The 25,412-nt window shown below is 40.1% G+C and overlaps 1 protein-coding gene across 2 annotated transcripts in view; it reads right to left on the bottom strand.

The window, feature by feature from the left end:
- cpt1a2b (carnitine palmitoyltransferase 1A2b) overlaps window positions 1–25,412 on the bottom strand; it is a 44,094-nt gene that overhangs the window by 1,719 nt on the left and 16,963 nt on the right. Inside the window, exons 6-20 of one of the 2 annotated variants that reach the window (XM_074655720.1) lie at window positions 25,210–25,347; window positions 24,674–24,751; window positions 24,266–24,373; window positions 24,004–24,091; window positions 23,628–23,823; window positions 18,561–18,749; window positions 17,714–17,819; window positions 15,970–16,086; window positions 8,820–8,984; window positions 7,904–8,032; window positions 7,135–7,290; window positions 6,916–7,029; window positions 6,260–6,352; window positions 2,694–4,144; window positions 1–2,433 (exon numbers count right to left, since the gene is read on the bottom strand). The exon at window positions 1–2,433 is cut by the window's left edge and continues 1,719 nt beyond it. In XM_074655720.1, the coding sequence (XP_074511821.1) occupies window positions 4,016–4,144; window positions 6,260–6,352; window positions 6,916–7,029; window positions 7,135–7,290; window positions 7,904–8,032; window positions 8,820–8,984; window positions 15,970–16,086; window positions 17,714–17,819; window positions 18,561–18,749; window positions 23,628–23,823; window positions 24,004–24,091; window positions 24,266–24,373; window positions 24,674–24,751; window positions 25,210–25,347 (1,806 nt within the window). In that variant the 3' untranslated portion in view covers window positions 1–2,433; window positions 2,694–4,015. Of the gene's footprint in view, window positions 2,434–2,693; window positions 4,145–6,259; window positions 6,353–6,562; window positions 6,629–6,882; window positions 7,030–7,134; window positions 7,291–7,903; window positions 8,033–8,819; window positions 8,985–15,969; window positions 16,087–17,713; window positions 17,820–18,560; window positions 18,750–23,627; window positions 23,824–24,003; window positions 24,092–24,265; window positions 24,374–24,673; window positions 24,752–25,209; window positions 25,348–25,412 lie in introns of those variants that run through there. The other variant, XM_074655719.1, reaches the window with a different exon arrangement.

Raw genomic sequence — 25,412 nt, 5'->3', positions numbered from 1 at the left:
ATCAACACACACAGAGAACACGGTGTTAATAAATGTTACAAGGTTTCCCTTAAAAATTGCATTGATCAAAAAAATTGGGTAACACTTTATAATAAGCATCATTTATAAATGGTAAATTGACAGTTAGACTTAGTAAAATAACTTAATTAACAAACAATGAAATGATAATTAACAATGTTTACTTATTAATAGTAATGCTATAATTTCTGTTATTTTATCATTAGTTTGTGTAATATGAAATAATTAATTTAGAAATTGTATCACAGCTGATAAGAGACAATAGAAATTACATTCTGATTACATTATCTATTAACAATTCATTTTTGCACACATTATACAGTTTTATATATTATATTAAGTACTTGTTAGTGATTACTAAATGATTTGTAAATCTTTAAGAAATAGTTTGTAAAACATCTACAAACATTACATAGATAGATGGAGCAGACACCAATTAATCATTGACAAAGTATTAACTATCTAAATATTGTTTATAGACACTTTACAAAGTATTTACTAACCTATTAACAAGTTATTATAATCATCAGTTACCTTATTAGTTATCTTATAGTAGCCATCCAAATAATGCTTCTATATAGATGGTTTACAAAACAATTAACCATTAACACAAAGTGTTACAAATATCTATCTATGTAATGTTTATATATAATTTATAAACAATTTCTTTTAAGTTTACTTATGTCTTTATCATAAACAAATACTTATATAGATATAGTATATAAAATGTTATGTGTGCAACAATAAACTGTTAGAATAACACAAATTATAGCATTACTAATAATTAGTAAACATTATTAATTATCATTTCATTTGTTAATAATAAAATAACTACTAACTAAGTTTAATTAACTATCAGTTTTCCATTTATAAATTATGTTTATTATAAAGTGTTCCCAAGAATTGCATTGAAACTGTTATACTGAATGAATACTTGAATTCAGGCACACGTGTGTTTTAAATGCCATAGCTTTAAAACCAGGGATGAGTCGTTGTGTAAGGATCAGAAAGTGAGGGCGGGAAACATCTTATTGATCTCCTCCACTGGCAAAAAAAGTACCACTGGCGCTGAAGTAGACTGTATTACTTTGTACCATTTGTAAATCTAAATTCTGGCCATGGTTTCTGCTGTTTGTTTTCTGTATTGAGTATCACCTGCAGATTTCACTTTCTCCTACAACGTATTTCCCCTTGATATCTTTATTATCTAAAAGCTTATATTTGTATTGCGTTGGCGTGCACAGACTAAATAAGGGCAGAGAGGGTCACCTCTAGCGCATGGAGGGTGCGGGTCATGTTTACGGTTCATTTTTGAAGTAATAAGTAAGCTAAACAGAACGGTAACCAAAGGGGCACTTGAGGACAAATAAAGCACGTGGGCACTCCTTGTGTCACGTTTGAGAAAGAAAGAAGAATGTTTGAAAAAGATTTCCACAACAATAAAAACATAACATTTTCAGTGATGGTAAGAATAATGACATGGCAATGCAACTGTATATGCAGCCCACTTCTGACCATCTCCAACACTTGAGGTGCGTTTCAACAGCAGTGAAAAACAACTGTGTCTGATAAGCTGAAGCATGTCCATACGATTATCTAAAAACATCAGACTTTTAACATTTACGCCTCGTTAAATCTATCCACTGAACTGACAATAAAAAGTTAAAAAAACAAAAAACAATAATGAATAATAATTTCCCTCCCTTCATTCTTTCCTTCCATCCTCCCTTCACATGGCTATAAATTAAATTCCATTGTTAATGTAGCGTGAGTTATCACCTGATCTCTGTCAAAATACAGCCCAAATCTTGAAAATGTTATCACTTTTATGCGGTTGTCTAATATCGACAACAATTTGTGCCATATGTCAGATTATGTACCTGATTCGTGTAAATCTTGATTCACATGTAACCAATTGAACTTATATTCACGGGGCATCAAATAAAATTATACGTGATGTAATGACAGGATCTTTAGATTGTCTCTTTGCATTTGTTTGGTGTCCCATGGCTCTATTTTGAGCACAGTGCTGCTGCACAAAGTTCAAAGGAGTTGGCACCCTTCCAGCTGGCACGCAGGAACCCGGAACAGTAACTGATAACCATATATATGAAACAATAGTTCAAAGACATCAGTAACCACTACTTCTCTGTCTGTCTGTCTGTCTGTGTGTCCTTCGCATATGTCGAGAACCATTCATCTGATGTACTTCACACTTGGTGGGTGTATTGCTGGGGACCCAATAGAGTGCTTTGTCCAAGTTGGTGCAATTTGGACATGCATTCAATATTAATAAACTTTTAATAAACGAGCGATAGTGCCCTGTGCTAGTTGAGCATGTCGTCCGCAGCGGGCCTTTAAAGGCTGCGGCTCATTGACTGCAGTTCACTTTTTTACTGCTGGACGCTGGATATACTAACGTTGCAACCGAACTCTTCTTCACTTCCCCTGGAGTCAACGAGCGGAGAGCGGTTCTCGACAACGCTGCAAGCAGCACTTCCGGGGGCAAAGCAATTGGCCTGCTCCGAACGGGCATGCGTTCCGTAGGGGTGCGCGCTCCCAACAGGCACACGCCCCCCCGACAACACTTTTTGAATGCAGAACGTTTACGTGGAGTGGAGTGTTTTTACATTGTGGTCTTGCTACTTTTACCTTTGATCATACACGCTGATTACAACACTCTTAAACCACAGGTGTCTTCATTTCTGTCACTATGGAAACTGATTTGGTGTACTAATACCAGAGAAACATTCAACACAGTTATTAGTAGGTGTTGTATAAAAGCCACAGTATCCTTTAGAACGTATTTTACTGCGATTATCAGCAGTTACTTGTAACGACAGCAAAACACATTCTCCCTGTCACTGAAGATTTAACTAAGACATCAAGTCAAGAAACTTTCGAGGCTGTGGCATACGACTTGTCCAGAGATCAGGTGAGGGGTAAAAGTAAGTAATAAAATAGTTTTTATAGTTACCATTCCCAAAGATTAGACTGGGGCTTTCATTGTCTAGCTTGTAAACTTCTAGTCCCATTTGATGAATTAAATTAAATGACAATAAAAAAGTGGCTATTTTTGTTAAGAGGTCTGTCAGGAACCCTTTCCCTTCATTGAGATGTATCCTCTTATCCTTGTTATAACTCCCTTTTCCCTTAAGCTTTTTAGATTTTTAGCAATCAACTATAATAATCTATAACCTCGAACATGGACATCAAATTGTTGTGAATTGTGTCAATGGGTTGACCTCATTTCACACTTGGGTCCGCTAACTTTAAAAAGACATTTCCCTTCTCTTTTATTGAGATTAAGGGTCTCTTAATGCTTTCTGGAATTGTCAGGGAGCTGTCTCTCTTTCTCTTCTTACTTTTATTCTAAAGACTTCCTTCTTAAGTTGTCACAGCTCCTTCTTTCTTAAAAAAATCAACCATCACAGGTTTCATATTCTCAAAGAAAGTAGGAAGCCTTTTGCACTCTCACGTGTCGTCAAGCTTGAATCTCTCGAACAGACACGACTCATAAAATTACAAAAGTATACAAAAGGGTACGTATTAATGGTGAATAACAGTAACATATATTTGTTAGTGCCTGTTCATGGGGAAAGGCTTTTGAACTCTGTGTTTTTTAATGGAAGAATGCAAATCATAACATTGAGTGCAAGTGTGTCTTTCATTTTTTTTTGTCACTGAGCTAGAGGTGGCAACGAAATTGCGCCACAGATCACATGTCCAACATGAAAGGGAACCATGCGTCTTCAGTGTGCCTTATTTGTCCGTTTGAACGGGGCCTAAAAATGCGTTATTGTTTTGGAGATGTAAACAAAGAGCACCTGCCTTCGAATTAGGCTGGGATGTCCCTTTGATAAAACTCGTTAAATTCACTTTTGTCAGTTTAATTAATGCTTTTAGGTCTGTCACATAATTGGTTGTGTTCTTAAAAGGTTTCTACACTCATCTTAGGGAATATTTGTCCACGTGGTGAGCTGCTTTTCTGCCATATTCAGAGGAGCTTCTTGGGCTGATGCTGGGCTGTGCCTTTGGAGGACGAGGTGGTTTTGGTGTCAGCGGAGAGGAGGGTCATGATGTCTTGGAGAGCTTTACTTATCTGGGCTCCAAACCTGTGGGAGTCCTAAAATGGAGGAAGTAGAGTATTAAAATGAGGGTGGGAAAAGGGAACAATATCCAAACGTGTGGGTCGAAAGTCAAAACCACAGAGAGAGAGAAGGAGGGAGAGACGACAGGACTTGGAGAGAGAGAAGTGGGTTAAGTTATATAAGTTAAGTATTATAGCCTTACCGATACTGGACTGTTGAGGATGATAGTGATTGTAAGGCTGATACTGGATGTATCTGTCGATAGTATTATTTATTTTGTCACAAAGACACACTGTGATCAAGATTCCTACCAAATGGGACGTGTAAAAATCAACATCACTGCTGGACAAACTATTTAACCCCCTGAGACCAACTTTACCGTCTTTCAGAGGCAGTAGCAGGTTCAGTTTTAGAGCTAGCTAGTGAAGGTCCAGATATCATATGAAACTAGAAAACCTAAGGAAACCATTGGTAACAACAACGTTGCCATTCTAGTAAGGAAGGATTTCCTAGGTACATTGACAATAAGGGGGTTTCTGAGCAGTGCTCGCCATCCAATCGCTGAAAAATGCAATTCTTGCAGAAATCTCCAAATGTCAAAAGCTTTTGAAACCAAATCACAGCATGGCTTTTTCTATGGTGTTCCTCGAGGTGTTAGTGTCTTAATGTGGTATTTTGGAGGGATTATTGATAATTTTTATTAATTCTCGAGTGGTAAAAAAAATGGTTAAATTTAGCACCAGATCTGTGAAACAAATGGTATCAACCACTTCTATGTGATATATACTGTTGACCTGCCATCTCCACCCAAAGACCCCCTGTACCTCCCTAAAAACGACAAAAACGGGTCTATTGTCGGTCTCAGAGGGTTAATGGAGAAACGGTTTCTAAATGATCTCAAACATAGTTTGGTATTTCTGTACAGCAATTTCTTGTTACTTATCAACCGACACATATACACAGAAACAATTAAACTCTATATCTGCAATAAACTAATATTGGCCGTTATATCGACCTGGCTGATTTATCGGCTTAGCTTTATTAAATACCTAGATTCCACAGTAAAATAAGATTGTGAAAAGGGAACTGAAAACAGACAGCAAAGCACTGCTTGGTTTCTCATGTCCTGTCATGTGCTTTGTGGTTTCAGAATGAATGAATGCTGACTGGAAAGGCAGACGGCACTGTCACCAACCAGTCCGGAAAAAAAATAAAAAATGTATTGTGTAATAATCCATTGAAATTCCTGAGTGAATAATCAAGATCATTTTAATGGCCACCTGCTACACATGGAGGCACTAGCGTAGGAGGTGCAAAGCAGTCACATGCTTCATAATAATGGGAAGTTGAAAAAATGGGAAGTTTATGCAAAATGCTACAATACGTAGGATTTCCACAGAATAAGTATTTTGGTCAATGCAAATGCAGAAAAGTTACAAATTGAGTGAGAAGAGGCTGTCTTTCGCCTCCAACTTCCCAGTATGTTTGCACAGAAAGTGCAGTAAAAACATGCCAGGAAGTAACAGATTGAGTTAGAACATCCCAGCTGGATGAATTAGTGGAAAATTAAAGTGAAGAGCATTGAATGTTTTTCACAATCCAATGATGCTGGAGGTTAGTTGAACATATTGGTCACAGATGTGCAGTCAATATAATGAAAAGTAACTGAAAAGGCAAAAGTAACTTCAATATTACATAGAAAATTAGATACAAATGTAATGATTCCTCCCTGTATGATTAAACAATAAGTTTACTGTACAAAATGATCAATACCATATCCAAATACTGATGAACTGAATACTGATTATCGTCTGCTGAAGGCCAATACAGAAAGAATGAGGAGGAGTTTCTTCCCTCAGGCCATCAGACTGCTAAATGAGCCTAACACTTAAGCCCCGCCCCCCCACACTCCATCATTAACTTTTGCACCTTGTAATGTTTGCACTGTTAGCACTTTTGTTATGTTGGTTTGTTAATGTCATCTTGGTTAATTATTACTTATGTAGGCTGGTTTATGTGGGATTATTACTTATGTTGGCTTCACTGTACAGCCGGAGAGGTACATAAGCATTTCTCTGCGAATTACACTTGTATAATTGTGTATGTGACGAATAAACTTGAAACTTGAAAGTAACAGAGGCTTTACTTACGGTCTCGCTGCACGAGTGTTTGGACGACACGTGGAAGTTGATCATATCCTCACCCACAATGATGTATGAAACCCCATAACCATCATCAGCAACCTGACATGATCACAGAAATCATATGAAATAAGCATTAGTACCCCACCGCTGCACAAATATACCATTGTGTGTGTGTGTGTGTGTGTGTGTGTGTGTGCACAACCACACAGTCAGCTTCTGACTATGTTAAAAAAACATGCACAAAGCATGTTCTTGCCATTCACATTTGCATTTTTTGCATCTCAGAATACAAGGCTCCTGTCTGTCCCTGGAGTGAAAAAGAAGTCAGCAGGCCAAAGGGCCTTTTCTTATCGAGCCTCCTTCCTCTGGAATAACCTCCCTGTGGACATCAGACAGTTGGATTCTGTGGAGGCTTTTAAACTTTAAACTCAAAACCCATCTTTTTTCCTTTTAGAACTGCTTTTTTCCCCGTTGAAAGGGTTTTTTAGGGGGAGTTTTTCCTTATCCGATGAGTGTGTTAAACTGTAAAGGACAGAAGGTGTCGTATCCTCTACAGATTGTAAAGCCCACTGAGGCAAATCTGGGATTTGTGATATTGGGCTATACAAATAAAATTGACTTGACTTGACAGTTACAACTACAGAAAAGTGTGCGTCACTCACAGGTCCAAACCCTCCGCCCAGCGATATGAATTCGGGGTTGTTCTTCAGGTCAAACAGCTCCATCTGCTGAACTGGGGTCTGACTGGTGGAGAGACGCCAAGGCTCCGACAAAACCTGGAATATGAGCGGGAGAGAAAAGAAGAGAAGAGAAATAGGTGACTGGGATGAACAGAAAAGACTAAAATAGCAATGTAACACTGAACAAAACCAAACGCTTACCTCTTTGAGGAAGGGAGAGTCCACCCCCAAGTATTTGGACACCACGTACAGACAGAAGACGTGTCTGTCAATTCCAGCTCCCGTCATGGCCATTCGATAAAGGTTCTGGTGCATCTCTGAGGCCAGTCGGAAGAGACGCCTGCATTGGTCCTCTGCCTGTCAAACCATATTGCACTTTTACTGACATCCCTAAGGGCGGGTTCACACCTAAAGGTTCAGTTCCTGAATCTAACCAATGCGAGGATGATACACAGTTTCAATTTTCCAGCTGGTCCAGTTTGCGTTCACAAAGGCAAAACTCAGAAATTGTAAACATTCCATTGCTTTGAATTGTGTTCACACCAGAAATGAACCGCTCCAAAGTTCTCCAAGTTGACAGCGGTCCAAGACCACCCCTTTGAGACCAGAGATCAGTGGGATTGTTTGGTCTGCACAAGAGTTCGAGTCCGGTGTTCACAACGACCCAAATGACCCGCTCAAAAGGGTGAACGCTCCAGGGTTCGGTTCAACCGGACTTAACAAGGATGGTGCGAACGCACACTTAAATTGAATACAAATCATCCATACACTTTAGATTTAGACAGAAATACAGCACAAAACAGACTGATGATTAACCGAGCCAATATTAGACTGTACTTTTTACTGTGACAATATGGCAATTCTTGTTCTGGAGTTTGGACCCACAACGGGGTCAGAGTTATACATTTTGTGTGAGCTTTCAATCGTAATTTTACTTGAGAGAGAGCAGAATCGAGTTATTTATCAGTACCTCTCCATCCTCTAGAGCTTTGACGAAGGCACAGCTCTCGTTAGAGCAGGATCGCACAGTCTCTGTCCGGCCCTCCCGGAACAGACGGGTCATTGACGCCTCGTAAGTCAGACAGAAACCCCCACGATCCTGGGGGAAGAAGAGAAGGAGGGCATGGAGAGACAGAGAAACAAACATGGGCTTTGTTAAAGACTACAAAGTTAATAAAAGCAATGATAAAATCAAAATTGGCTAACATTGGCTATCAATAAATAAATGAGTTTGTATTAAGAGATTTTTCAATTGATTTTGACACAGCCCGGGCTTTCTTGGCAGCAAATAGTAATAATAATAAATAATATATTATTGACAGTATAGCGCTTTTTAGTGATCTCAAAGACGCTTAATGCAGTAGTAGAAGTCCATCTTAATGCTCTTGGCATTTGCTTCGTCATTCAGCCGTGGTGGCTGCTGCTTGGTTTGGACAAAGGACTAGACATTGCACCAAACTTATTTAATAACCACAACCATATAAAAACTAACCAGAAGTTCAACCAACCAATCAGTCCACAGTCCAGAATCTTTAACTTATTATATGTAATCAGGACAGAAACTAGCCAGCAACCATGTATCAAGTAAACAAGTCATTATTTATTGTAGTACAGATTTTAGGTTGCATCATCCAGTTATATTTTAACAGTAAGACTATAATAGAGATGCACCGATCAATGGGCCACCGGTCAAACCTGGCTTGTTGTCAGCTGATCAGCCATGACCGGATCAGTCTCATATATCCGATTTTTTTTTTGCTGGTTAAAGTTACACTCACACATTAGGTTTCTTGGTTTAAAAACCATAAAGAAAGTATATTTTCCTAACACCTTTACTCCGCTCTGTGTGTGTGTGTTTTGTTTGTGTGTGCCTGTCAAAGCGTTACCCTGTAGTATGCCAGCTGTAAGCCGATCTGTATGAACGCGTCGGGGCTGACACGGAGCTTCTTGATCCGTCCTTTTCCGAACTCCCTGAAGGGAAACACATGGCAGTCCACGTCATCTGCCAGCGCCTGGGCAACAGCCAGGGAGATGCATGCCTGAGCCTGAACCTGACACACACAGAACAAAAAAGAGACTTAAAAGTGGAACAAAGGTGATCATCTAGACTTTCCCTGGCATTGCATGCAAAAAAAATTATCTTTGGCCTCAAGTCAAGACATCGCAGTGTTGACATTGTGCTGGCGGGCAGTGGAAGGCAGTTATAGTGGAAATCTAATAGAGTGTGTTAAGTGACTATAGCCAAGCATGAATAGTTCTTTCAAATGAAGAAGTTTCAAGTTTCTTTATTATCAACAATTACAGAGAAGCAGTAGTTGGCAATGAAAATCGTACATCTCAGGCTCCCTCCAACAATGCTCATTAAATATGTATATTAAAGAAAATCACACAAATAAACAAAAAAGAGAATATAAGACATATAAAAGTGTGGAAGTAAAAATATTGGGATCAAATTTGGGCTGTCAAAGTTAACGTGTGCAAATTCATTTTAACGCCACTCATTTCTTTAACACATTAACATTCTTCATTAAGTCTGAAGAAGAGCATCCGCTCAAAATGTCACTTACTAACTAATAAATTGTACATATAGGGAGCTACTTGTGCGGATCATCTTCTACATTTTTCTACTTCTACTGGTCCAGCGCTCCTCCAAAACCACCTACTACGGTTTTGGATGTGCGCGACCACTTTACATTGTTTGTCATTTTCAAAAGGGGTCCCTTGACCTCTGACCTCAAGACATGTGAATGAAAATGGGTTCTATGGGTACCCATGAGTCTCCCCTTTACAGACACGCCCACTTTACGATAATCAAATGCAGTTTGGGGCAAGTCATAGTCACGTAGCACACTGACACACTGACAGCTGTTGTTGCCTGTTAGGCTTGAGTTTGCCATGTTATGATTTGAGCATATTTTTTTTGCTAAATGCAGTACCTGTGAGGGTTTCTGGACAATATTTGTCATTGTTTTGTGTTGTTAATCTGTAATTCTGTAAAATAATTCATCTTTTCTTTATTATATAAATGATTCCTTTTTATTTTAGTGCCATTTACACTTCAAAGGCAGTTATTCCAAAAAAAACAACACAACACTGATCCTGACAAATTGTGTGAACCTTTGTGAGGTTAAATCATTCACTATTTGTGTTTTGTTATGGTGTTTGTGTGATCCTCTCTTAAATGTACATGCACACACATTTCTTAAATATCTGATAAGTCTGCCGAGAAGTTGCATGCCATTAGTCACACTTCGTACGTCAACAGTGACTTGCACGTCAAATCATGTACGTGACTCCAGGCAGAATTTGTCGGAACCTTAAGAAACCGCTGACTGGTATTAGAGGCGTACAGAAAAAAAACGTTCCCTTGGTCTCCTTGTGTCTGTTTGTTTGACAGATTAAAAGATTGTCAGAAGGGATGCTGTGATCAAAATAACAAAGGGGAGCCAGGAAATAGTAAAAGAAACAGGAAAAGCAGTTTTAAAGACCACCAGCTCTTCTTTCAGCTCTTTGCGACTGGTCAGGTTAACTGCACACACACCCGACACAAGACCCAGTAAGTCAAATCTTGCTTAGAACAACCCCAACAAAGTGCTGGAGTAAATGCAAATACACGCTCACGTTTCTGAGAATGGATTTGGGAAGGGAATGCCAATGCAAACAGTGCAGAGGAAGGGAGCCTGTACGTCACTAGTGCAACAAGGCAAAAGTGAGCATTGCTCACATTTCCCCGCTCACTGCTTGACCAAAGCTTTTGCCCTTTTGGAACTAACGGAGCGAGTTCTACTCTGGAAAAATCACAGTTTTTGTCCAAAATGTCAAATTTTGGGCACCCTGGACTTCAAACCCCCAAAAGACACAACTAGACCACACTGTGAACCATCATACCAAATTTGAAGTTCCTAAATTAAGTAGTTTACGAGGTCTACTCCGGAAACGATTACGTTGTCGCATGGATATAATAATCTGAGTTTACTGTCCGTGTGTGTGGTACTTTAAGATACCAGACATGTTATAACATAATCAACTTTAACAATAATTAACCTATAGACGTGGTATACAAACACAACACACACAGACTCTTAAGAAATCCGATAACACACATCCAAATTAGCGCTGAGAAATGTGAGCCAACCTACAGGGATTCTGAGTCAGAGCCACTCCTTTCATACTTATCAGTGTGAACCTTCTTTGATACGCTCAGTCATGTGGTTTTGAGATCTCATCAGTCATTCACAATCCTGTACAGGTATTATGTTTCGATGTGAAGCAGCTCCCGGATACAGAAAACGACTGACACCCATACTCAGTTACCAACAATCAAACAAACCAGATATGCAGCATTCTGACAAACACATGATGTGCTCCTATCTGAGCACCAACTGAGAACAAACGGTAGTCTGGATTTCTTCATTAGTCAGCAAGTACTTCTGGTGACCTTTACTGGTAGGAGCACCAGAGAGGATTAAAACAACAAAAAAAGAACTGGATCCAGATTTTCCTTACGTCACTCAAAGCAGAGGTTGTGAAAGCTGTGAGGCATAAGGGAGTAAAAAGGTGGGGGAGACACAAGGCGAAGAAAGCCTTACTGCCAGATTGCGTCACAATTCATTGTGCTTACGACTTGGAATCATAACTCAACTCTCCCATGTCCGTCGCATATGAATGTCAATATTGTGATTCGATATTGCAATTTATTGTGATTTTTGTTACCTTTTTTTAACACTAGACCATGAAAAAAAGTTGAATCATACACTTCTAGGGAATTTTACTTTGGAAAATATATAAATTGATACAGTAAAAATGTTTGTATGTAGTCGGAGATGTCCTGAGATCAAATATATCAGTCATCGTCAGGCATTATTTATAAAAAAAATTCCAGCAACCCAAAAATCAAAGAATAAAGACAGTTCCCTAACAAATTAGTGGTATATTCTTTTTAATTTATAAGGGACATGTAATTTTTTCTACTTCTGGTGAATATAATCCAATCAATCTTATTTCCATATATGTATTTTCTTATATACAGTTCCCTTATTTTGAAAACCGGACGTAGTCACACATGTTTACTTCCGCTACCTTCGCCAAGTCCGTCGCTAACTCTCCTGTCAACTCTGTTCTCTTTATACATCCATGGTCAGCTCCATCGGGGCCGTTTGAATGCATTTAACATAATGTCAGTACATTGGTGCTCTACAGTTGTAGCGTTGTGATAAGCCATAATGTCGTAACCATCCAAGGTGGACTTACCACGAGCTATGAGATTATGAAGCGATGGTGCATGCTCCTGTAGAAGCCACAAGTCCGAATGATAGAAACCTTGTTTTAAGAAAAACATACTTTATTTATGATATCATGGAGAAGTACTACACCAAGCACAATCCTAAAGTGTAACAGCGACGTCTCTGATTGGTGGAGCTCGCCGTTACCATGGGAATGTTAACCGCACCCGTGAATGACTAGTGAGGGCCCGTGCTTGTACTCAGAAATATTTGAGGAGCAGCAAATGCATGCCTCAAATGTTTCTGAAAACAATTGAGGCAAGAAATAAGGCATGCAGTTGCTGAATCCGTCTTCATTTTAGATCGACAATGGTTAGCTTAAATGTTTTTCCGGAGTCTCCAGAGGCGTTTATGGGATGAGTAGTTCTGTCACTCTTAAAATATTTGTGTAAAAAGTCAGCCTTTTTTCCCCCCATTGTCCAATTTTTGTTTTTGCTCCAAGTCAAATGTTTTAAGGTCACGATTATTCTTGTAGCTGGTTGGCTTGATTCCATGCTTAAACTCTTTATACAAGGATTTTCTTAAACGCCATTGGAGTATCTAATTGAACTCTCCATGTGTTTTTTTTGTAAAACCGAGCAATACTTTGACAATATGCAGTATTAACTGTCATGGATCAAGGTGCAAGAGGCACATGGCACACCTGTAGCACACTTGTAAACAGGGTGGGAGCAGGGAAAATACATTGCCAGTTTCCTTTCCTTTTTTCAGTTTTGAATATTAAACCAACCAGTCGTGGGGAAATTCCCTGCATCTCCCCTCAGCAGAGCTGACGTTGAAGACTGAATAACTCGCATGCTGCAGCGATGACAACCACGGGACTTTTGCCACAGGAAACCAACCCATTGTTCACACCACATCATAGTGTTGTTTGTTTACTTAGTTATGTCATCAACCTTTACTCTAGATTCTAGTATCAATGTTAATCTAGTTACGATACTCTCACTGAACTGCAAACATTCAGGTTCTCTTCAGAAACGTTTTATGCTGTAACCAGGAAATAACTTAAATCTTACATCACACATGCACACGAGGTTGTAGACCTGGGTCATTCATCAATGGTTAGCCAGGGAACTCATCCCAGTGCAACTGAGATGGATTATACAAGGTCATCATGTTTCAGGTTTATTATTTACTTAACTGTTGGATAACAAAATAATTCCCCTGTCAGTCGTCCAACAGTCCTGTCTTTGAACTATCAATCTATCAACCCATATGTTTTTACACGCTGATCTCCTCCCTTTCCTTACACAATCTTCACCCTCTTGCTTTAGTGAAGGTAAATAACCTTCTCACGAAATCCTTCTTAAAAAAAACAATTGTTCCAACATGCCAGAAGACATGGAGGAGTTAGCCGAGCACACATCCATGGCTTGCATGCAGACTAACGGTGGTCTGCATGAGCTGCTGGCGCTGTGGTGCAGAGGTGCAGAGGAGCCGAGGAGCCGGTCGGCAGAGTTTGAAGCACTATCAATCCACTTTACGAGGGCGGCAACACCCACAGGTGCTTTCCCAGTGCGCTGTCGTTTTTTCATTCAGAGAAAATTACTTTCCTTTCCTCGTCATGAAATCTATATACACAGACAGTCCGCGAGGCAAATTACCACGGGAGTAAAGTAAAAAACAAAACAGAAACTCAACCAACGTTAGTCTAACAGTTTTTTAAAAAAATGTCCGTATGTTTTCATGTATGAAAAGACCCCAAATAAACACTGTAGGTGGACTACTTGATTACTATAAGTGAATTATTTAAACAGCGTTTGTACAGGAATGATTCTGTCCCAGGCTGTTTGATCACTATAAGTTGATCACTGTATTATTGCTCTACCATTTATACTGAAAATGAGAACAGCAGCAGCAGGTTAAATCACTTTTCATTTAACTTGAATAGAAGTTGGTTTATTATATTTTTTTGTTAAATATTGCTTGTATCTTGAGAACTGAAGCAGCGGGTCCTGAAGTTGCACTTTTTATTATTTTTGAAATAAAAGGTGTATGTATTTGCCATTAATTGTTGTTTACTTGTTTATATCCATAATTCATTTATCCCTGATTCCCTTACAAGAAGAACTTTGAGGAATCCTGACCTGCACTGTCCAGTATCAGCTATGTATTTTATAGTATCAGATATTTATTTTAAAGTCACACTGATTTTTGGTGAAAAAAGTTACTGTATCGATTTCAAATCATTGAATCGTATCGTATCGCTCTAGATGAGCCAAATATCGTCCTTGAATCGTATCGGAATCATGGAAATCGTATCGTAGTAAAAGCGTATCGTTACACCCCTAGTAACAACTATGTCATACTAGCTTGTCGCGAAGGAGGTTCAATAACGCTCCAAACGTACGCTAATTTTTGGCAAAATTAGTAAAAATGTAATAATAAATAACAATTCACTAAATTGATGTTACGTGAAGTCAAGCCTGTTGTTGCCTTACACATAAAAGAATGATCCCAGTCACTTCCACACAGTGAGGCATACAGCTTAATAATTAAACACTGGTATGGGATCGGTGCTCGGTATCGCTATCGGTATCGAGACTGAAAAAGTTGGATCAGTGCATCCCTAGAAAAAGTACGTCATCAAGATGAATATGGAAGCATTGGAGGCAGTTTCCTGTATTTGTTAACCTGGCTTGTGAAAGTTGAAAAGGAATGAAAGTATTCTCTGAGTCAGGAAGTCAGATATGAGTGGGCTATGATGGAGGAAAAAGATAAGGCAATTTGGACTGGCCCAAATGAGCTGGTCCAAAATGAAAGTAATTAATGTGAGCCAATTTGACCACAGAGATGAGAGCGACGGCTGGCTTGACCGCACGTCACGATACGATAACGTTTCCTGTCCATGACAGAGTTAGGATGTAGCTTTAGCCATGATGTCTAGCTGTGCTTTTCCTGGCAACGTGTGAAACCCAAAGTGTTTCCGTACTTTACTGTATGTGTAGTGTTTATCACTTTGGATTTAATATGTGAGCGTGCAGGTCGTATCCACGCAGAACCTCTGCAGTTTTCTGCTTTGTCGTTTCGGCTCACTGCGGGCCGGCTGCGTTTTGTTTTAGTGATGGATACGGAACGGATATGATGTCACGTTACTCGGATTACAACAATAAATGCGGTAACTTCCTTCTACCTCCGTATAGACTCAAATGAAGCAAATATGTTGATTCTGACATTAAAAAAATCAATTTCAAAATCGTAAAAAAAACAAACAAAAAAACACATAGGTGAATTGATTTTTTTTCTCACCTAATATGTAGAATTTACTTTGCAGCTCTAAAAATAACCTCATGTGGCTCGTTTTAGCATTTGGTATTCATGGGTTGTCAAAAAAAAAAATTATTTTCTCAGAAAGAAAGAGACAAGAGGAAATTGGTCATCGCTCTCCAGGATGTGCAGGATGCGGTTGCATTTCCTCCCCCAGGGGAACAAAGTATGTTTTGACACTCTGACATAACACATTTAGATAAGATAAACTCAAACTGCTCCGGAGAGCACAGTCTGAAGAAGCATGTACATTAAAACGTATGATGTGATGACAGCTGTTTTTCGGTTGAGATAACTCTGCACAAAGACTGTTTAAGCTTGATGATTGCATGTCCTCCTCAAGCGGATCACAACGATGTGAGCAGCCCTGCAATGGTTCTTTGGACTTGTGTGTGCTTGTACAGGCATGTACAAGTTAAAGAATGAAAACACGCAGGCATGTTCATAACTAAGAGAGTGAGGGCAGAGAGTCACAGGGTGTACGCACCTCTGAAGGGATATCCCAGGCGAGCCTCTGGGGGAGAGGTAGCGAGCGGTCCACCTCGCCTTTACAGTGCCCGTCCTCAGTGTAGCCCAGCTGGAAGGCATCTGTGGCCAGGGTGTACTGGAGAAGGGAAGAGACATGCTCATTATAAGATACAAATACACAATATACAACTGAAATCATTCTACCTATTCATTTTTAAAACTACTACGATGAACTTTCATTTTGTGTTGATTTTGGCGGTCCCTGGGTGGGGACAAAAGCGGCAGTGTTTCCCGAGCACCAAAGTGTCCCTTTATAAAACTTATTATTTTACTGCAGCAGGGTCTGACCGTCTGCCCCGCTCAATCCTGGTTCTGGTTCTCCCATTAATACGGCCCAGCCAGAGTCTGAGCTGAAGGAGTTTCTGGTGAACCTGCATGATTTTGTGCGGAATCCACTGATGACGAGCATTAACAATAACTACATAGTAGGGCTGTCAATCAACTAAAATATTTAAATCGCGATTAATCACATGATTGTCCATAGTTAATCGCAATCAATTGCAAATTATTGTACGTTTTATCGCTTCAAAATGTACCTTAAAAGGGAGATTTGTCAAGTATTTAATACTCTTATCAACATGGGGGTGAGCAAATATGCTGCTTTATGCAAATGTATGTATATATTGATTATTGGAAATCAATTAACAACACAAAACAATGACAAATATTGTCCAGAAACCCTCACAGGTACTGCATTTAGGAAAAAAAATATGCTCAAATTATAACATGGCAAACTGCAGCCCAACAGACAACAACAGCTGTCAGTGTGTCAGTGTGCTGACTTGACTATGACTTCAAACTGCATGTGATTATCATAAAGTGGGCATGTCTGTAAAGGGGAGACTCGTGGGTACCCATAGAACCCATTTTCATTCACAGATCTTGAAGTCAGAGTTAAAAAAAAAAAAAAGTTAAAGATTGGTGATTATGGAAAAATCCACTCCCATCTAGCTTGAAGTGCTTCACCGCAGTAGGCGTGATAATGTAGCATTTATGGTTTCCTGCCTAATAAGCGCTTCAGCAGGCCCACATGGTGACCTATTCATCACATCTCACGTACCCACGCCGTCAGCAGTGGACATATGCTGCATTTGTACACAACCGCTTCTTGAGAATGAGTCATCAAACCTCATGTCTTCCTTTCACTGGCTGGCTCTTTGCATCACATATTTACACTTCAGATGTTTTTTTTATTTTTTGTCTGATGTTCTGTCTGTTTATATACTGTGGTACTTCCAGAATCAATATTTCATGCAGTTGTCTTTTTCATTGTTGGAATGATGAACATGGACTTCACTGGCAGAAGTATACAGATATAATATGACAAATTGACTGTGACCATTGCATCGTCTTTTCAATGCAGCTGTCAGATGTTCTCCAACAAACAACTCTCTCTCAGTGGGATCTTCTTTTTGGTTATGGCTTTAAAAAAATATGACTCACTCCAGCTGATATGTAACAGCAGTAGCAAGAGGGCAGTGATCTGATCCTAAGCAGCTGTGGTGGCTCTTTTGGTTTGCTTATTTCATAATCCTCCTTCTCTAAACAAGGCCATTTCTCGGAAGAGGGTCTCTCTTTCTCTCTGGCAGTACCAATTGTTTCACTTCCTTGACTCATGAAAAACAGAGTGTGTTGGATAAATACTAGTAAGCAGAAATTCACGTGTGAGACAAACAAAAGCCCTTGCACACACACACACGCACCTCCCAAAGATGAGCCACTGTAGGTGCATCGGCCCAGGAGTGCTCTGCATTTAGTCCACTCTTCCCGTTCTTGTAGATCACAATGGAGAAGGATTTATCAAACCACCTGAGAGAGGACAGAAGAAAGATGGAGATGGGGAGGAAACGTGAGAAAATATTATCTTGTATTTATGAAAGAAAGACAGATAACAATTGAATAACTAAATGTGTACTAATATATTCAAACACAAGAAATAAGGGCGTAGAACGCCATGTTTGACCAATCAGAATCGAGTATTCAACAAAGCCGTGTAATAAGTATGAATATATAACACCTATATAAACACAAAAAGTTCCCTGGTCTATTTTCATCTTGCTTTTCCCGACAATCCCAGCCAAAGCTACCTGAAAGTAAATGAATACTTTCATCATAGACCTTCATATTGGATATATCCGCTTATTGTACTTATGTGTTTGTAGTACTGTATTTCCTCAATGCATCAATATATTCACATTCTGTTTCCTCACACATGAAGAGGAACCCCCCTGCCGCCCACTATCACACCAAAATTGGGATCAATCAGAGCTTGTATTATGAAATTATAAGAGTTTAGGTGCATCATCTCCCATTCGGCCTGGCTTTATTTTGCATTTTAAAAAGAGATCCAGCCCAGTATTGTAGGGCGTTTCACAGTTTTGGAGGCTGACAAAGTACGACTTCATCAGTGGTTATTTGGGGATTCGAAAGCAGCCAAAAGTAGTACATCACCTCGTGCTGGGTTCAGGGCGAGATAACATATTTCTGGTTACGATCTCAAAAGTCCCTAAACAGTTTCTCTAATTCCTTTCCTGTGTGTCCTCCTCTCACCTATCATAACATTTCCCGTGCAGCAGGGACTTGGCGTAGCGGTCCAAGTTTCCCGCCGGGTCCTCTCCTCTCATGCCTTGCTCTTCATCATCCAAGGTTACGAAGAAGGCTGCCCTCTCGATGGAATCCAAAGATCGCTTGTTGATGCCGGAGCTGAAGTACTGCTTCCTAATCTGACACCAAGGAACCCTGGGAGGGAGTGACAAACACAAGCAGTCAAACACTTTGGACGTATGATCAATATCGAGCCTAAGAGATATTGTGCACATGTTTTTTTTAGTTGCCCCTTGTTGGTTACTTTCTGGAAAAAGATTATAGAGAAGATCAGCAACAGCCTGGGGACATCGGTATCTATCAATCCAAGTTTACGCCTCTTGAACATTACAAAAGACATAAAAGATGTGAGCACTAAATATTTGAAATGGCTAAAAGATGCCATTACCACGGCTAAGAGGGTCATACTTAAGACACTGGAAAGAGAGTGAATCTCCAAACTATCAAGAATGGCTTAATACACTAGTGGAAACAGTGTCCCACGACCGCCTCATTTAGAGGATAAACAATAAGTTGGACGTTTTCTTAGAAGTCTGGGGACCGCACATTCCACTGAAACCAAAACAAACACAGAGTAGTCTAGCTTGACATATCTTGGAGTTAAAAACAAATGTTCACAATCCTGTGGTTCTGACAGGTGGTGTATGTTTGGGTTAAAGGCATGGGAATGAATCGCAAATATTGTCTCCTGAACAGTTTTATTGCAACCTTTATTTAATTCATTTTGTTTCTATATTTTATTTAATTATATTCATATTATTTAATTCATTTTTATATTCTGTTTTATTTACTCTTTTGTAAATGTGCCTTACACACACAGTATGTACTCTGTATCTATCCTGTGTGGGTGGTGGACTACAGGGATATAAATGTATTTATTATCATTACTATTTATTTATTTTTATTCATAAATTAAAAAAATAATATATTATATTTTTTGTTTTAAAAATGTTATTATATTTTTATTATTATGTTTTTTTCTCTCCTTTGTTTTTTAATAGTTAGTTTTTTTCAATTTACAGCTACTATCTGTTATATGTACATATTATTTTATTTGTTGTGGTTTAGGTTGTTGTAGTCTTTTTTTTTCTTAAGGAAAAAATAAAAGGAATGATTATAAAAAATCATTCTGATCATCAGTCCATATACTTTGCCAACCGGTGCACACGCAGTTGTGTAATAGAACTTGCTAGCATTGTTCATTAAATCTCACTGGCACCACAGATCAGATTAATATTACATCATCTAATTGCTCATGAACATCCACTGGCCGGATACCATCAGTAACAATGATCTTTGGCAAAGAACAGGTCAAAAACCTGTTGAAGAAGAGATCAGGAGAAGGAGATGGGGATGGATTGGCCATACACTCCGGAAACCCGGTACCAGCATCACCAGGCAGGCCCTTAGATGGAACCCACAAGGCAAAAGAAGGAGAGGCCGGCCCAAGAACACCTGGCGCAGGGACCTTGACACGGACATCACACAGAGCGGGCTGACATGGAAACAACTGGAGAGGAAAGCCCAGGACAAAAGACTCTGGCGGACTGTGGTCAACGGCCTATGCTCCACAAAGGAGCGAAAGGCTTTGAATGAATGAATTGCTCATGAAGACAGGCAGGACTTCAAAGCAGCAGGAGGCGGGCCACAGGGTGTTGTCTGTCAATGAGTGAAGGCATAAAGAAATAACAAATACAGTAAAAGTGTGTGATTGTGTTTCACGTGTTCTGCTCAGACAAACCGTTAAACTGCTCTCTTTTCTCTCCTGTTCATCGGCATGAGCACACTTAGGCTCCAAATACACAAATGACACCTAATAAAACACACACACGGCCTCATTTCCTTCTCCTAGTCATTAGTCTACAGAAACATATGACTCATTCTTTTGTTGATACGATGTGTTGACCTGCTATTTGCACTTGTCTATGTTTATCTCTTCTGACGTATCACCGTCTTTCCAAAAAACAACGGACATCAAAAGTGTGATTAATAACTTGCAGCATCTACCTGTCATCAAGTCACAAGGTCCCACATCGTGAATCAAAACTGTAGTCCACAAACCAATGGGTGACGTCACCAAAGTCGATTGTCCGTTCCATTGCAACTTTAATTCATCTTGTTAACAGCCCTATAAGCTAGTTTCAAATTTCTGCAAGTGGAACAAATACATAAACCAATGGCGGTGATGTAAACCATAAATGATTTGGGCTTAAAAATTCAAAACCACAGAGGCCGTCTTTCAACTATGAATCTTCAAAAAAGCGGAAAACTTCAGATTAAAAATGCAAATTTCACCTCTCATGTCCTCTTTTTATATTCATCAAGAGTACTACTCAAACTTGGAACATGGCGCATTTAAAGCGCATCTGTAGCCAATGTAATGTACTTTAGTGTGGTGTGATTTTATGTAGAGCTGTGGTGGAGATTAGAGACAACACATCTGGTGAAGTGATCCAATTAATCACAGGGAGTTTAGCCCAGGCTTCCTAAAATGCTAAATAAATATCAGTGAAATATGCATGATCTCTGACTCACACAGAGAACTCTCTAGCAAACTTGGGTGAAAAAGCTGGTTCAGCGAGGTTTACTACCGACAGGCTGTGTCAATCGTGGTCACAGAGGAGCACACTAAATAAACTTTGGAATGCTTTCCTGTGCTAATGTGAGTTTCCTGGCACTCTACTCTAACACCCCATTAGCAGAGTGCAAAACTATGCCGCTGATTTTAGACCTCGATTGTACTTTCGTTTGCGAAACTACTGATCTGGGGATTAGATAAGTTATGTAACCATCATCTGTGTGAAATAAACAGCAAACAGACTACAACGCATTATGCTGGTGAGGTGTGTGCTCTGGAGCCACCCAGTGATCAGACACAACGCAATTTGTGTCTATAATCCTTTATGTTATAGACAAGGTGGATCCTGTTTGTTTTGGCCAATTCTGTTGGACTGTGGAACCCCAAAATTAGAGGCATTTACACATCCATGATTTAGATCTGATCCTAGTGTTGGCTTTTCCTGCCTCACCCTCCCGCGCCCGCAGGGAGACACCGGCAACCGGAGCCTCTCCTCCGCTGCCTGCTTGCATTCACTGACACAGCGCGCACCAACAGAGGTTTTCCGTGTCTTGTGAAGTGACGAGGCTCCGCAAAGGGGAACGTGAACCGTGACACCGGCACCCGGTGTCTCCCTGCGGGCGCAGGAGGGAGACGGTAACGTTTCTCTCTGGAGGAGCTGCAGCAGTTATTTCTGCACAAACATCCACTGTTTGTTCACTAGATATTCTCAGAGCTAAACTAACTCTTCTGCAGTGTGGAGTGAGCGCGCGTTCACGTCTAGAGGTGGGGCGAGAACGCGCACTCTGTCTGAGTGAAGGCGAGCAGGCAGAGGAGACGAGGCTCCCGCTACATTTATACGCTTACAAAGTTACAAACAGTCCCTTTAAAAAAGTCGCTTTGATGTCCTCAGAGGACAAAAGACTGTCATAAAATGATATATTTATATTATTTGCCACTTTTACAAAGTTAAATATTTTAACCAACTTCAGTCCTGATCATAACTTCCAACCAAATAGTCGTTCATTTTCAGAATTTTAACCCTTTAAATGCCAGTTTGTTTGCATAATGCCACGGCTATTTTTTTAATGAAAGCAACACAAAGAGTGAATTATTTTCTGTATACTAAATGCTAGAGGATTTTTTTTTTCACAGTCTGGGATGTTAATGATTAGCAATAACACTGATTTTGCTGCATGACATGTGCGCATTGGACACTGCAGTGCTCCATAATACAGCAGTAATGCCACTTAGTGGAAATAGTAAAAACTACAATTTTTAAGGTAGGGCTCTAGATGGAAAGCCTAATATAATAGAAGGCTGTGGGATCAATAATTGTGGTTTTAATGGGTTTCAATGAGGACAATTTTGTCCTCAAGGGCCTGAGTGTCTGTATATTGACAACAGAGTTTATTATAGACTTATTACAGGAGCTGAGATTGAACTTCCAAAATTTGAAAAAAAATAACTCGCACCCTTACCAAATTCATGCCATATGCATTAAAATGATCGAAAAATAAAAAATAAATCCCCAAATTTTCCTAGTGATGCACAACAGTTAAAGGGACTATTTGTAACTTTGTAAGCGTATAAATGTAGCGGGTCGTCACACATGCGCGCTCGCATATGCGCGTTCGCGTGTAGCCGCTGTACCCTCCTCCTCTGCCTGCTCGCCTTCACTCAGACAGCTCAGCTCGCTCCACCTCTAGACGTGAACGCGCGCTCACTACACACTGCAGAAGAGTTAGTTTAGCTCTGAAAATATCTAGTGAATGCACAGGGGACGTTTGTGCAGAAATAACTGCTGCAGCTCCTCCAGACCAACAGAGGTTTTCCATGTCTTGTGAAGTGACGGAGCTCTACAGAGATTTACGTTGTCTTCTCGTTACCGACCGGGTGCTTGTGTCTCCTCTGCTCTCTCCGGCTGCGGGCGGAGAGAGCAGGGAGACACGCTGGAGAGCCCCGCTGCCTCAGCCTAGGATCAGATCTAAATCATGTTCATGGAGAGACCTTCGTCTGGTCAGCTAACATTACTGCCAAGCAGCTGAAATATAGAGTGATATTGTGGTTTTAGCTGACGTGTGTCGCCTCACTGTTTTGAGCGATGCTCGTTCAGGTATATTTAGAGCGACGCTGACTTTCGTTGATTTCACGGCCACAGGTGTCGCTGTTAAGAAGCATTTCTGAAAGTTACAAATAGTCCCTTTAAAAAGCAGGGGAAAAAAATAAATTCTTATTCAACTTCTCAATTTAAAAAAATACATCTGTTTTCCTTCTGTGATCTTATAAATAACACTGATACAGACAAGTAAGCCATGCATTCAGCCATTACAACTGAATGAAAAGTATTAACCGGTAAGTTGTACAGGTAAGAGACACAAAGCGACACAAAGCGACACAAAGCGACAACATGCAAAGTGAACAAATACAGTCCAATATATATATATCATTCCTACCTGTCTCCAGCAGTGAGAGCTCCCAGTTTCTCCTCTCCAGGTTGCGGGAGAGAGGTGTCATCCAGGATCCTCTGGATCTGGAACTCGATCTCCCTGGAGGACAGCAGCCGGCCGGCCCGGTACACCCACAGGCGGAAAAAGCGCCCCTTGTGGTACACTGCCACAAACTCGCTGTCCTGCCAATGCTGGAGTACATCTGTGGAGGAAAGGAAAGGAGGATTGTTCCACTGGCTCATCGGTCATTACTATCATGTGCTTGAACAATAATACTGAAGCTGATTTTTCAGTGTAAGATGAGATATCCGCAGAATTCCATGTAATTAACATTAAACTATAGGACTCATCTGTAGCAATAAAATGTGTTTGTGTGTGTTACCAGTCTCGATTCCTGGTGTGCGTGTTGTGTTGAACATCCTCTCACACTGAGCAGCACACAGGGGGATGACGGTGCCTGGAACACGACTCTGACACATAGAGACACACATACATCTATTATTAATATTTATTGTAACTTTCTCGTTTTCTAGACTAGAAGAGAAGACAGTTATGCATATACAAGCATGACCACAGGCCACATATTCAGAATACTTCCACAAAACACACCCAACAAGCACACAAACATATCAACGGGGTCTTACCGGTTTGAGTTCTTCCCGGTTGACCTTGCGGCGGTAGAGCAGCAGGGCGGTGATGGTGTTGCCTGCCCTGGCCGCCTGCACCGGGGTCGGGGTCACATACAGAAAGTCCTGGAAAGCACGCACACAGGACATTAGAACTAAAACAAAAATAGGCTCTCAAGCCATGAGAACAAATGGAGGAAGAGTATGCAATTATTTTATCTAACTGGGAACAAAAAGAAACGATACAAGATGTTTAAGAGAGTTAAGGAAGTGCAGGTAGTTTCAGTGGCTGAATAGAGTCAAACAAACATAGTAAGAGATGCTTTCATCCGTTTTGGCTCAACTTTATCTCTAAAAAGATAGAGAACATATAATACCAGATTGCATTTTTCTAAGATGTAATAATGTGGAAAAACGGCTGGTTACCATCCCATAGTAGTTACTGTTGACCATTATGGGACCTCGGCCCCTCAAGTAGATGTATTCCTCCCACCAGTCGCTCACCTGGAACCACAACAGGACATTTAAGTTCACTCAAAACTAAACAGGACAAAACAATTCACTTCAGTCGGGTTTCCACCAAAAGTAACCGGGACTTTTAGTCCCAGGAACTACTTTTCAAGGAACCTAAAAGGTTCCTTCAGCCCACTGCTGTCTGCATTTCCACAGCGGCCTAAAGACCTGCGAAGATTATGCAAATTAGTCCGCTGTCGTATGAAAAAGCAACATGACGTGTGATGAGGGCAGTTCAGTGTTTCTGAAACATTTTGGTCTCACTGTGACGATATTTACTGCTGCATATATTTACTGATGCACATTGGATCTAATGAATGAAATGCAGCAGACGAAAAAAAAAACAAGGAGCGTCCGTCTCCACAGTAAATCATCTGTTGAGTGTTTGAGGGTTATTTAGATAATTTGACTAATCATTTCAGCTCTAGTGTGTGACTGAGTGCACTTACGTAGTTGGTGGCCCACAGAGCTTTGAGTTTCAGGTAGCGTTGCAGGCGGTTTCCCAGGTTAGATTCAAACTGATTGGCCAGTTCAGTCATTCGTTTGTACTCTGGATCAGTCAACAGAGGGCGTGCTGACAACAGATACTGAGGGAGAGAGAGAGAGAGAGAGAGAGAAAGAGAAAGAGGGGACAGTATCAATCAAAATCTGG

Source organism: Sebastes fasciatus, chromosome 13, assembly GCF_043250625.1.
Source record: "Sebastes fasciatus isolate fSebFas1 chromosome 13, fSebFas1.pri, whole genome shotgun sequence".
In the NCBI taxonomy this organism is placed as follows: domain Eukaryota; kingdom Metazoa; phylum Chordata; class Actinopteri; order Perciformes; family Sebastidae; genus Sebastes; species Sebastes fasciatus.
The sequence above is the reverse complement of the archived record's forward strand: the minus strand, read 5'-3'. Positions and strand labels throughout refer to the sequence as shown.